General features: G+C 49.0%; 1 protein-coding gene across 1 annotated transcript; it reads left to right on the top strand.

Annotated features, from left to right (window-relative positions):
- The first annotated feature begins 1346 nt into the window (after positions 1-1346).
- Positions 1347-3048, top strand: LOC147970857 (uncharacterized). The gene is made up of 2 exons (XM_087522704.1): positions 1347-2061; positions 2987-3048. The coding sequence occupies exons 1-2, from the start codon at positions 1347-1349 to the stop codon at positions 3046-3048; spliced, it is 777 nt and encodes a 258-aa protein (XP_087378830.1).
- The last annotated feature ends 11319 nt before the right edge of the window (positions 3049-14367 follow it).

Below are 14367 nucleotides of genomic sequence, written 5' to 3'. Positions count from 1 at the left end.
TTCCATGTCTCCGCTCCTTTTTAATATAGTGGCAGATATGTTGACCATGCTTATTGGCAGGGCTAAGGAGAATGGCCTAGTAGATGGTTTAGTTCCCCATCTAGTAGATGGTGGAGTCTCCATTTTACAATAGGCAGACGACACTATTATATTCATGGAGCATGATGTTGCAAAAGCTCGGAATATGAAATTGGTTTTATGTCTCTTCGAGCAATTATCGGGACTTAAAATAAACTTTAACAAAAGTGAGTTATTTTGCTTTGGTAGGGCCAAAGATGAGCAAGATACTTACAGACATTTGTTCGGTTGTGAATTAGGGTCAATGCCTTTTAGCTATTTGGGCATACCTATTCACCATCGGAAATTATCCATTAAGGAGTGGAAGTGCATCAAGGATCGAATGGAAAAGCTTAGTTGTTGGAATGGCAAGTTAATGTCATACGGTGGTCGACTAGTACTCATTAACTCAGTCCTGACAAGTATGTCGATGTTTCTGTTATCCTTTTTTGAGGTACCTAAAGGGGTACACAAGAGACTGGACTTCTTTCAATCTCGATTCTTCTAGCAGTCTGATGAGGCCAAGAAGAAATACCTCTTAACTCGCTGGGATATATTATGTCGACCTAAGGATCAGGGAGGTCTTGGTATTGAGAACCTGGAGATCAAGAATAAATGCCTTATGAGCAAATGGCTTTTTAGGCTTTCGGTAGAGAACGACGAGATGTGGGCACAAATTTTACAAAACAAATATCTACAGTCCAAAACTCTAGCACAAGTAAACACGAGGCCGTCTGATTCGCCTTTATGGAAAGGGCTAATGAGAATTAAAGAATTATTATTTCATAGAACCAAATTCATTGGTGGCAATGGAATGTCAACACGATTTTGGGAGGATACATGGCTGGGGCAGACGCCTTTAGCCATTCAATATCTAAGTCTATATAATATTGTCTAACGTAAGGAAGATTTTGTTGGCACGATATTAGAATTGGTTGCATGCATCGTCCAGATGCAGAGGCCGGGGGTCCTCCTCCATTTCTAAAAAAATCTACATACATAATACACACCTCTATCCCCTAGATAAGTAATAGACAGAGTAAGCTAACCAAGACTCTTAGAGAGATATCATGCTAGTTATATGCTTGCAAAGATGCAAAAGGAACATAGCAAGATTAACCAGAAGTGAAAAGATATCTCAAAAAGTTAGCACACCTATTTTCTTACCAAGCCGCATTTTTGATTCAACCACACCGAAAACTAAGGTTTAGCAAGCAGTTCATTTAAGAATAACTGTGCTATCTAGCTGAATATTTGGATTCTGCAGCTGAGCCTTATGGCCATGGCGCATGACTGAGGGCGTCCATCGCGGCGACGGCCCCCGGCCGCCGGAGGGTCAGATCCCTGCGCATCCACAGCTGGTGATCCATGCTGACTCCTCATTGCGCCGCCCCTCACCGGCGCCGTCGACGCAGGGGGAAGATGGGGTTCAAGCAAATCCGGCGGACGCTGATCTCGCGATCCACAAGAAGGCGCAGACAGAGCGCTGGAGAATTCACTTCGCCGACGAGCGCTCATCTGGCGGCTGGTTTGAGGGTCGTCTTCAACACAATCCAACGTCTCAGTGGATGGGGCTTATCAATTTGGACAACGATGTTCTTGTCGGCGATTACCAGGCGGCCGACGTCTGGATTACAGTAGGATCTCATTTACATATTGATATTTATGACGTGCGTGTCGATTGTCGTATGCAGGGGGATCAGAAGGAGGTTGCGGATCTGATCGATTTGACGGATACACCAAAAGCCGGGAGATCGGATCATCGTTTTGGAGGACGATTTTGGGTTCTTGCAGATATCGACGACGAGGAGGATCAAGGGGCGGATCATGGGGGTGGAGGAAGAAGATGGGGCCGGCATGAGTCAGAGGATCACGGAAACAGCGGTGTGTGCGATGATGACGACGCCGACGGGATGTTCACCTGGCACCGATCCTCACCGGAAGAGAGGGTTTCAAAAGAAGCCACAGATATGCATGAAACCGTGGATTGGACCGATCCCGAAGGTAAACCGTGCACATGTTACTCTTTCGATTTCATTCCGGATTCCTGGACACTTGTTACGAAGAAGAAGAACGGTAAGAAGGGCCAAAACTCTAGCACAAGTATCTGCAGTCCAAAACTCTAGCACAAGTAAACATGAGGCCATCTGATTCGCCTTTCTGGAAAGGGCTAATGAGAATTAAAGACTTATTATTTCATAGAACCAAATTCATTGGTGGCAATGGAATGTCAACACAATTTTGGGAGGATACATGGCTAGGGCAGATGCCTTTAGCCATTCAATATCTAAGTCTATATAATATTGTCCAACGTAAGGAAGATTTTGTTGGCACGATATTAGAATTGGTCCATTTAAATATTCAGTTTAGGCGATCTTTGGTTGGGGAGAGATGGAATTCATGGATACATCTGGTACGGAGAGTGATGGATGTTCAATTAACCAACCAACCGGATTCATTACATTGGAGATTGACCAAGAATGGTTTGTTCGCTGTCAAATCATTTTATTTGGACTTAATTAACTCTGGCCCACTCCCGAGATCCATTCATATCTAGAAAGTTAAGGTCCCCTTGCGTCTAAATTTTTTCATGTGGTTCGTACACAAACAAGTGATTCTTACCAAAGACAATTTGTTAAAACGACATTGAGTAGGCAGCTCACGATGTTGTTTTTGTGATAATAATGAAACAATACAACACCTTTTTATTGATTGTCCTTTGGCTAAATTATTGTGGCGAACAATTCATATAGCTTTCAACATTGCCCCTCCAATTAACATTGAAACGTTGTTTGGGATGTGGTTAGATGGGGTGGACCATACTACTGCGGCTCATATTCGAATTGGAATATGTGCATTATTGTGGGCTATATGAAACTGCAGGAATGATATGATCTTTAACAGGCAACCATTTTTAAACTTCTTGCAGATTATCTTCAGAGCTACCACATGGATCTGTACGTGGTCCTTACACACTCCTATGGAATCTAGGAAGCAGCTGGTTACTGGGTGCAACCAATGGGAGATGGTAGCACGTGTTATATTCAACCGGTTTGGATGGCGGTCGCTTAACAGGATAGGAGTCTAGGTCTCTAGTCCTGTTACTATCACCGATTGTAATCTTGAGGTTTTTTATCGTTTTGCCGTTCTGCTCCTTTTGCGAGCTGTAATACTTTGAGAACCTTTTGATCTTTGAGACTTTTAATAATATGGCTGCATGCATCCTTCAGATGCAGAGGCCGGGGGAAAGCCTCCTTATCAAAAAAATCTCCAACATCGAGTCTTACAGCCGATCCTCCTTGTGCACTTTCCAGGGTCGCCTCCCCCACAATCAAGAAAAATCAGCATGAAATACTTGAGCAAATACACATATAGGGTTCATGTTGAGCTTAAAACACAAGAACTTGGAACTACTCCCTCTGTTTCTAAATATTTTCTTTCTAGAGATTTCAACAAGTGACTACATACGGAGCAAAATGGGTGAATCTACACTCTCAAATATGTCTCTGTACATCCGTATGTGATAGTCCATTTGAAATCTCTAAAAAGACAAATATTTAGGAACGGAGGGAGTATAAAAGATAATGCAACAGGGCTGCTTCGATCAATCAACTGTCAGCATGACAGTTGTGTACACATTTGCAAGTAGCTAGTGTCAGGTTTGATACAATTTAAACATAGAGCAAATTCGACTGTTACATCTCTACCTCTGTATGCATAATTAGCACAAATCTTCCATGGTGAATAAAGAATTATCTCCACTATTCCAGAATACTATAAGGGCACGCCGCTTTCTCCCATGGCGTCCTGGGATTAAGAGCAGCCCCATGTGTTTTATGCACCATTGTCTTCAACCGGCGCCCTCTTTCAGGAATCCACTCAATAGAGTGATTAACAGGGTTCCCCATTCGTAATAAGGCGACGTGAGACATGAGAGATGGACGGGGCGACGCCGCAGGCGACGATGGGGGTGACGATGGGGGTGACCTCTCCCACCGGTGATCCACGGGTAGGAGGCCGCTTCTGGGCATTATGCGATGATGCCGGCGCTGCGGAAGACGAGGACGGGGATTCTGGCGGCGAAGAGTCACCGGTGAGTTCGCCGACGCCATCCGATGCGATCTATGAGGTGTTTCGCGTGGGCTACTCTGACCAGGATGTGGCGAAACTCGTCGACTTAGTGATCCCCATGGATGACCCGGCCCGGCAGGGACTTTAGGAAGATGCCATTGAGGTTGTCCGCCGGGTAGTCCACAGGCGTACGTCGGCGACGGCGATCCGGCCATGGCGAGGACCTCTTCCGAAGGTATGTCTTCCTAAACCCACCTTGTCAGATTTTCTCGAGGCCGAGGCGTGGAAAGTTGTCCAGAGAAGAAAGAAATCGAGGCCACCGGCGGCGCCGGCGTCGGTGACTGGCGGATCGACCGAGACCCAAGCCGCCAGGGTGAGTCGTTTGAATTCTATTTTGGGCCTGGCTGGGCTCAAACAGACTGTGGAGGATCTGGGCCAGCCTAACGATGGGTATGAGGCCCATCGCACGGCTGAGCAGAGTGGGCCGGAGTTAGCTGGGTATGAGGCCCAGTCTAACCCGGACTCCACGTGCGCCGAAGCCAAAGGCCCTTGCATGTGAATGAGCGACTGTGTTTCACTGTGCTTCGTGCTTCTGTCATCGATGTGACCTGGGTTTCGGCGCCGCGGGGGACGATCAGGGTTTCCTCGCTGTGGTTCGGGGCGGGCAACTCAGATCCCACCTCTGATGGCGGGACGGGGGGCTGCGGCTGCAACTGGTCCCAAGAATCCGATGGTTGCTGGGGCGACGCCGGCTGGCCGTGGTGGCGGCGTTCCTCAAGGGCAGCGGCCGGTGCTGCCGGCAGGACGTGGCGTGCCACCACGGCCGAGACCTGCGGTTGCTGCCGGACGTGGAACCCCGCCAGGGCCGTGACCTGCGCAGGTTGTGGGGGCGGTGCCGGCCGCCGGGCATGGTGCTTAGGGACTCCGGCCAGCCGCACGGGCTGCAACGCTGCCTGCGGCTGTCGGGCGCGGCGCTGCTTCGCCGAGGCCGCTGACGCCTGCGGCTATGGGGTGTGGCGCTGCTCCGCAAAGGCCGCCGACGCATGCTTCGGTGCCGGATCAGCAGCCACAGGCCGCGCCTCTGCCGCATTATGTTGCAAGACCGCCTCAGAAGCGTGTTGTGCCACCACAGAACCCGCCAGTGCAACCTGTCGCGGGCGAGGGAGGTGTGGCCGCGGCTCGGGCGCTGGCTAATCGCGGCGGTAATGGCCCACCCCGACGAAAGTGGGGTGATGATGGATACAATGCCTATGGGGACGGCCAACATCGTGGCTCATAGTCTACGGGTGGCGGGCGTGGCTACGCATGGCAGAGGGATGGGTCAGACGAATGACCTTTCTACGGACCTCCGGGAGGTTTTGTCGAGGGGGCATCTGGCCCCGATTATAGGCAGCGAGGCGGCTACCGAGTTCATCGTGGGGGTCGCGGTGGTCGCAGTGGCAGGAACCGTTACCGCCAACCTCCACCGCCTATCGTGGTGGATCCAACGACCGATGCTACTGGTCAAGAGATGGAGCTATCCAGACAGGCTATGGATGTGGTGACTGCTCTCGCTTCCGCGGACATGCCGCTAACGGAGTCCTTAGTGACGGAGGTTGTTGGGGCTGTTGACAAGACTAAGGCGGATAGAGCCGCCAAGTGAGCGCGTAAAAAGGAAAAGATGTTGTGCTACTATTATGGCGAGAGAGGACACTTTATTGCCGAGTGTGAGACAGAGCTTTGTGATACTTGTCTCAAGCCCGCGCATGACTCGGGGGAATGCCTGATTCTGCGAGATCAGATGCCGAGTATCACCATTTATGGAGTCTATTGTTCTGAACTGATGTTTTTTGAGTCTCCCGATGCGAGGGAGATACCTGACGAACCCCAGAGCACAACTACAGTGATTGTCAAAGTTACTAAGAGTGATGTGTCTGAGGCACAGATTATACACAGGCTTACTGAGTTAGTTCCAGGTGACTTTGTGTGGGAACTTAGTCGCCTCGAGGATAACACTTATAAGGTTGACTTTCCTACCTCGGAGGACTTGGAGCGCATGCTGAGTTTTGGGCTTTGCAGAGTCCCTGGTACTGAGTGTATCCTCGAGTTCCATGAGTGGAAGCGAGTTGAGCCACAGGGCAAGCCCCTCACTCAGGTTTGGTTACGATTCTCAGGGGCGCCTTCCAAGCCCCTTCACGATGCTCGAGTTGCGGCTCGCTTGGGGATTCTGGTCGGGAAACCTGAGAAGGTAGATATGGCTTTCACTAGAGCTAATGGAGTGGCCCACTTGCTGGTGAGTATCCTCGATATTGAGTTTGTGCCTGACGTGGTCAAGTGGACCTAGAAGGGTAAGGTCTTCAACCTTGACATTGAGTTTGAGGACACAGATCTTTTTGCTGAGTCTCTAGCATGGACTGATGTGGATATGCATGATAAGGATGATGATTCGGGTAACACGGAATCGCGAGGGGATGAGGTTGTGCATCAGTCGGCCAACGGGCCGAGTTCCACCATGCAGGCGCCTGAGTCTGGGGCTGCCCCTTCTGTTCCGGCACCTATGAGCACTTTGAGATTCTGTTCGTTTGAGCCTACTTCCACTCCTCCTAGGTGACGGTGTCCTGGACTAGGGGATACTCACCACGTCATCTCCCGATCTGTTAGATTGGGCCGAGGACCCCATGGCCGTATACTCATGGGCCAGTTCGGACAGCTGTCGCATACAAGGAAGATTCCACAAGACTTGGCGATCAAGACAAAGACTCCTCCCCACCGGCGTATTCGGCTAGGACTCTTCTTATCTTAGGCCTCTGGTGCATTATATAAACCGAGGCCAGGCTAGTCGATAGATGATATATATATCAACAATCATACCATAGGCTAGCTTCTAGAGTTTAGCCTCTACGATCTCGTGGTAGATCAACTCTTGCAATACTCATATCATCAAGATCAATCAAGCAGGAAGTGGCGTATTACCTCCATCGAGAGGGCCCGAACCTGGGTAAACATCATGTCCCCCAACTCCTGTTACCATCCTCCTTAGACGCACAGTTCGGGACACCCTACCCGAGATCCACCGGTTTTGACACCGACATTGGTGCTTTCATTGAGAGTTTCACTGTGTGATCGGCAAAAGGATCAATTGCTAGCCCGCAGGTCAACTGCGATGCCGGTATCTTCGTCGCCGGCTGGACTGGTCACCTTGGTTCGACCGAGGACCGTGCTTCATCTCCGATCGTCATGTTCGGATGGGGGTCTTCATCAACATCAACTCCAATATCTATCATGATCATAGAGGAATCATCCATGGAGCTCGAGGGCTCAACATCAACATTGCCCTCGGGCGGTCGTGCTGTTTTTCTGGACAGCGAACTCGTATCCGCCATCACCGCCTCCTCGAGCGTCGGTTTGACAATTGCTTTGGTGGAATAGTGCGGAATTACATCTACAACAGCCATGAAAAATTTCGTCGAGTTCCGATGGAGGAATCTCCGACAATCTACGATATACCGGAGCCCTGTCAAATCTGGACGGGAATCTGGACGAGTTTAGGGCGTGGTGTCCAGCTTCTAGCTCGGACTTCCTTTGGAAGATCCAACCGTTGATCGACTGCAGAATTCCTATATCTACCATCCCTCAAAATTTCAGCTCAATCCGACCGTCCAAACTCCAGGAACCTTCCGATTAGTGCATCACTTTTTGGATCTATTTTCTGCGCGGGAACGAATCCGACCCGAATTCATCTTTTTTATGAACGGGATTTCGGACATCCTTTTTGAAGGAAGTTTTGTATGGGGTATTGTGTTTTGTGCCCAAACACATCCCGCTAATTTTGAAGTCTTTTCCAATATGATCTTCACCATCGCGCTGGTGTCAAACCAGCCCGATAATTTTGCTCTACGGCTGCCGACCTGTGCTAGACATGTTGTCACTTTATTGAGCCGAGCTCTACTTCTTCGGATCATCATCTCGGCAAGCTGAACAAGAGTTCGGCATCGCGAAGGATAAATCATCACCAACATCGCCACCCCACGGATTATACGGAGCGGGCACACCGGCATCGCCGCACGGTCACTTCATCAAGCAGGCATTGACCACGTCACGACCGGCATCGGCAGGGCCGCACTGTTGCTTCTTCAAGCCGATGTCCATCACGCCGACCTACTTCGACTCATCGGCTGACATCGAGGCTTTGACATCTCGGCTGAACCGGGGGCTTCGCCATCTCTTCATCAACCTACTCCGGAGACTTCGGCATCACTAGCCCACCAGCTCCGTCACGTTAGCTGGACCGAGGGTTTTGCCTCGGCGAGCCAACCTTTGCCAGCGTTGTCATGTCGTCGCTTTATTTCCCATCAGGCAATGGGTGTGCGGATCGAGTCCCAATTTTGGTAATCACCTTTCTTCGGATTGCTACAACAAATAAACCAGGTGCTATTAATCCTAGTATTTTTTGCTTGTTTGGGTTCATTTTTTCCAAGGAATTATTACTCTGGTTTGTCCATCATATGTACACAGGTCTATCAAATGGTGGCCGCATTAATGACGGTCGCATGCTGGTTCGGTCAGTTTCCGTACATAGTCTGGCGAACGCCGTATCCGGAACTCGGACCGACCTGTGAATTCAGGCTTTGCCACGCCTTTACCGCATCATGCCGACGCCCTGCATCGACATTGACTTCGGCGCCAGGCCATATTTTTTTATTCACTTTGCATAAATTATTTATTATGCAATGATTTTTATTATTATTATTATTACTATTATCTCCGGTTTGCACTATTTTTTGTGCATAGGAAAATGTTCCGGGTTGGGCAGTATCGTCAACTCAGCGTACTGACATACCACATCACCTCGGCTGGACGGGGGGCTTCGTCAACACTTCATTACCCCATGCCGGGGACTTCGGCATCACTCTACCGGCCTGCATTGACCGTGCTATGTCACCACTTCGGAGTGCCGAGCTCTTTGCTCCGCCACCTCAGGACCGGCTTGGGGGATGGAACCTTGTCCCGCATCAAGCTCGGACCGCGTCATCAATACCGAACACATTAACCAGCTAAGTTGCCTTCATGCTCAAAGTTTTAAATTTTTAACTTGTGTTCGGTTTGACCAAGCATTATACTTTTTTTGAAAAAAGTTGCTTGTAAAAAATTTCCTTATCAAAACTTTGTTTGTGACACACAAATTCAAATACCCCGTTTACTTGGGGGCTTCCTTTATGAAGCCTTTCCTCTTGCAAATGATTATACTTGTACGGCTTCGTTCCTTGTTCGTGTATTATGCCACAATATGCACCATGTTGACTTAAGCGATTTGCAAGCTGGGTTGCCTCGCTCCTGTGTTTACCCCTACGTTCTCGATTGTTCGGCTAGGGAGTGAAGGGAGCACCTCTGCGATTATCACGATCGGGTCATCCGAGCCGGACCTCAGACTGGGTGAAGTCGAAAGATAGCGCTCTTATTATTTTCAACTATGGTCGGCACACAACGGAACTCATGAGTACAAAAAAATCTATTGCACAAGTCTCATAGTAGCAATGAGCAACCGAACAAAGGTATCGGTGGGGGTACTATTTTCTTCGAAGATGCTTCTTACACTTCGTCAGTAATATAGCATAAGTTCCATGAGCGTGATTTGTCTATTACAGCCTTATGGCCTGATTGCCTGGTTATCGGAAACACCGTCGATATTCTCGACAGGTGGAGTACATAACACTTTTCGGCCCTTGACTGAAGAGGGAGAAGCCGACGGTCGGTTAAGACGCGTATAAAGTTTGGGTGAACACAGATATGATATAAGTACTTTGGTACATACAATCATTATATATAAAATTCTTTTACCCAAGTCACTTGGGGGCTCTTAAATTTATATGAGCCGTTTTATAATAAGTGTTCTTCTTCTTAGTCGTTGCAAAGTTTATTATTATTATTATTATTTACTAGCAAAAAGGCCCGTGCGTTGCAACGGGAGAAAAAGAGACTTAGCACCATAATAAAATGTTTATGTTTATTGCACATATGTTTTCCTCACAACATCGCTTTTCCTATTTCATCTCGTGCTTTTTCCATATTTGTTTGTCTCCTCCCAGTGCGCCACTAAAATCAATCATGGCTGAAGTAGCTTGGGTAAATTGACTGGCCTTGCAGTGGCTTGTCGATGATTACACGTCTCTTGGAGACGTCCGTCGCGGCAATGAAGTGGCGATGTGGTGTCATACCGGAAAAGTCAGTGAAGAATTGCATCTCTTTCCACAACAGCTGGTGTGTGGATGGTGCATGTCGGAGTCGCTTCTGGAAGACGTGCTCGATGGATAGTTCTTTTTTCTTTAGCGTGATGCAATCATACAGAACGTCGTGGCGTGGGGTTGGTGCAGAGATCAGTGGTTTGATGCAAATCGCTAGGTGCAGCCGTTCGGTGGCTACTTGATGCAGGATTGCAGGTTCGCTGGTGCGGATGTTGTCTTGGTGTCAGTGTACCGGCTGGTGTTCCAATATTCTAGACGTATCATGCGTTACACGGTTGGTCGTGTGCTTGCATGCTGATGTGATCCGTCTTGCCGGCATGAGTAGCACACGACGTAAGCCGGCTACATGCAAATGCAGTGATTCTGCCGGTGTTCACGTGTCTTTGGAGGCCACGCATGCATGTGGCATGGCTCAGGGTCGTGTGCCCAGTCGTTGCTCGCCGTGTATTATCTATTTCCAAGTCGGTTGAAGTCCGCTCGCCCACATCGGAGATTTGTGTACGCGTATAGCTTTTTTCCATCCAGAGATCCGCGTACTTGTACGCGAAGGAAATTAACGCGGGAGCTACTCCATGCACGTGTTCTTCGTTGCTCCTCGCCGCTCAGGTGGGTGCATGGGTAGACGACGCTGCACGCGTGTGGCTATGCAGCTGGAGAGGCGCCGGAGTTGCTGATGAGTCGCCCAGCCACCCGTTACGTCATCTTTCGGCGAGTGTGATCCGGCAAAACTTGTGTTGATCCAGAGATGGGATTTTCTTATGGATCAGATCTTGAAGCCCGCCGCATGTAGCAGTGCCCAACCATCTCTCCTCTATTAGCAAAACAGCAACCAGACAAATTTGCATCGTCGCCGGTGGCCTAGCTCCTGGCGCTGCTGCCAAATCATGGTGGAGGGAGGAGAAGAGGCTGGTGCTCCAGATCGGGGATGGGAGGAGCTGGGAGGTGGCGCGCCCACCTCGTCGTATTGGTCAGGTGCGGCGACGGCCGTCAATTCTCTTGGGTGAAAAACGGGTCGGGGCGTGGGGCGTCAGGGCTCGGTGCTGCTTAACCACGTTGTGTGGCTTAGAGTCCTGCTCGGATTGGTTTGGTGGATGCGTAGCCCAGTCAGGGGGCGACGGATGACGGCCTAACGTAAATTTAGTACCACCTCGAATATGTTTTAAATTCAAACTGAAAGCGTAAAATCACGAGAAGAAGCGTATTGTGATGGTGAACCCACGGAGTCAATCCGTGCTTTATTATTAGGGAAAGATCACTTCTTTTTTCGACACAAGTGTGTGGTCACTAGCCGAGGAGCCTAATTTCTCTCTCAAAGCCGCTAGAGTTTAGTTTGCTAAACTGGCCTAATGAGAAGTACTCCGCCTTCGGGATAAGAGGTTGACGCCGTAGGCTGACCCGCTTGAAGTCTTGAGATAGGATGTGTCATGTTAAAGCACGACAGAATCACTTTTTTCTCTAAAGTCCAATTTTCAGATTGGCACCGAACACTTGATCTTATTCGGACGTCAGGTTTTCACTGACGTTTTTTGGTTTTCCAAGCCAATGGCACTTTTAAACTACTTGTGTGTTTCCAACATTACTCTCATGGTGCAACGCCGGACACCTTTAGAGATTCGGCAAAAACACTCTCGGATATTGCCATATATGCATCGGTTTCGAATTGTGTCTTCAGTCAATAGTTGGGTTGCCCGGCTCCTGTGCTTGCCTCCTACGTTAAGGCTCGGGGGCTACTAGGCTTTGCGCTCATTGTTTACAAATATTAAAGGGGCACATCGATCCCCTGATCTGGTGTTGCCACCCGACCAGTGTCTCGGGGGCTACTGCATTGCCTATTCAATGCAGAAAATTCAAAGGGCTCAGTGTTCGGCTTGATCGAACTATGGGAAAGCGCGTCTTCGGACAACAATAAGTACCATCTGGACATATCTGGCATCAAGCTAATATATCACGGCGACTTCTCACGACCCTCTCTCAGGGGCCCGTTCGCCGATCACTATTATCTCTAATATATTACACTGCATTTTTATTCCTTTGTATGCTACCGAGCTAGGAGTTGAACCTTGGGCCAATTTCATGCATCGACCTGAGTCTCAGGGGCTACTAGGAACAGCGGTTTTATGCTTGCCTTCAGGTGCATCTCGGGTTTTAGACTGATACACACCTTGAGGGCTACTGGATATACATCGGCAGAGAATAAACTGCACCAGTTAAAAATATTCACAAAAAATCAGCCCGTGGTCAGGGTGGTGCACCACCTTCGAAGCAGTCCGGCATAAAGCTCGGGCGCTAGTGGCTAGATCCATAGAGGGCATTTCCGGCATTAAGCTCGGCTAAACTCCTTCAACTTTTTTGGGCCAAGATGATCTATGACATCTTGGATATAGTCCGGCGTTGGAGCTTGGACACATTTCGGTGTTGGAGCTCGGAAGCAGTCCGGCATTGGTGCTCGGCTGCAAAAGATACCTCGAATGCAGTCCGGCGTTAGAGCTCGGACGCAAGAGGACACTGCCTCCCGGGAACAACTTCAAACCCGAGGTGTAACGCCCTCGATGCGGCTATATCCCCCACGTGTCGAAGCACGAATTAGAGGCATAACCGCATTGAAAGCAATGTCGCAAGTGAGGTAATCTTCACACAACCCATGTAATACATAAGGGAAAGAGATACATAGATGTCTTACAATCGCTACTTCACACAATTACATGAATAAAGCATTACATCAACCAGATACAATCAAGGTCTGACTACGGAACCCAAAATAAAAGAAGACTACCCCAAATGCTACACAGATCCCCGATCGACCCCAACTGGGCTCCACTACTGATCAACTACAACGAAACAACACAAAGGACAAGATCTTCATCGAGATCCTCCTTGAGCTTGGTTGCATCACCTGCACGTCTCAACGGCACCTGCAAACTGGTTTTTGGAAGTATTTGTGAGTCACGGGGACTCAGCAATCTCACACCCTCGCGATCAAGACTATTTAAGCTTATGGGTAAGGCAAAGGTATGAGGTGGAGCTGCAGCAAGCGACTAGCATATATGGTGGCTAACATACGCAAAAGAGAGCGAGAAGAGAAGGCAAAAGCATGGTCGAACAACTATGATCAAGAAGTGATCCTAGAACAACCTACGTCAAGCATAACTCCAACACCATGTTCACTTCCCGGACTCCGCCGAGAAGAGATCATCACGGTTACACACGCGGTTGATGTATTTTAGTTAAGGTCAACTTCAGGTTTTCTACAACCGGACATTAACAAATTCCCATCTGCCCATAACCACGGGCACGGCTTTCGAAAGATCATATCCCTGCAGGGGTGTCCCAACTTAGCCCATCACAACCTCTCACGGTCAATGAAGGGTATTCCTTCTAGCGGGAAGACCCGATCAGGCTCGGAATCCAGGTTACAAGACATTTCGACAGGTAAAACAAGACAAGCAAGACCGCCCGATGCGCCGACATCCTGATAGGAGCTGCACATATCTCGTTCTCAGGGCAACACCGGATGAACACTATGTACAGCTAAAACCAGCCCTCAAGTTTCCCCGAGGTGGCGCCGCAAGTGGCTCTAGTTCGGACCAACACTTAGACAAGCACTAGCCCAGGGAGGTTAAAATAAAGATGACCCTCGGGATGCGTGACTCCCAAGGGAAAAAGGCTAGGTGGCGAATGGTAAAACCAAGGTTGGGCCTTGCTGGAGGAGTTTTATTCAAGGCGAACTGTCAAGGGGTTCCCATTATAACCCAACCGCGTAAGGAACGCAAAATCCGGGAACATAACACAGATATGGCGGAAACTAGGGCGGCAAGAGTGGAACAAAACACCAGGCATAAGGCCGAGCCTTCCACACTCTACCAAGTATATAGATGCATTAATTAAATAAGAGATATTGTGATATCCCAACAAAATATCCATGTTCCAACATGGAACAAGCTCCAATCTTCACCTGCAACTAACAACGCTATAAGAGGGGCTGAGCAAAGTGGTAACATAGCCAAACAACGGTTTGCTA

Source organism: Triticum urartu, chromosome 5A (genome assembly GCF_056163025.1).
Source record: "Triticum urartu cultivar PI428250 chromosome 5A, HENAU_Tu73, whole genome shotgun sequence".
NCBI lineage: Eukaryota > Viridiplantae > Streptophyta > Magnoliopsida > Poales > Poaceae > Triticum > Triticum urartu.
Note: the sequence above shows the minus strand (reverse complement) of the source record. Positions and strands in the feature narration are given on the sequence as shown.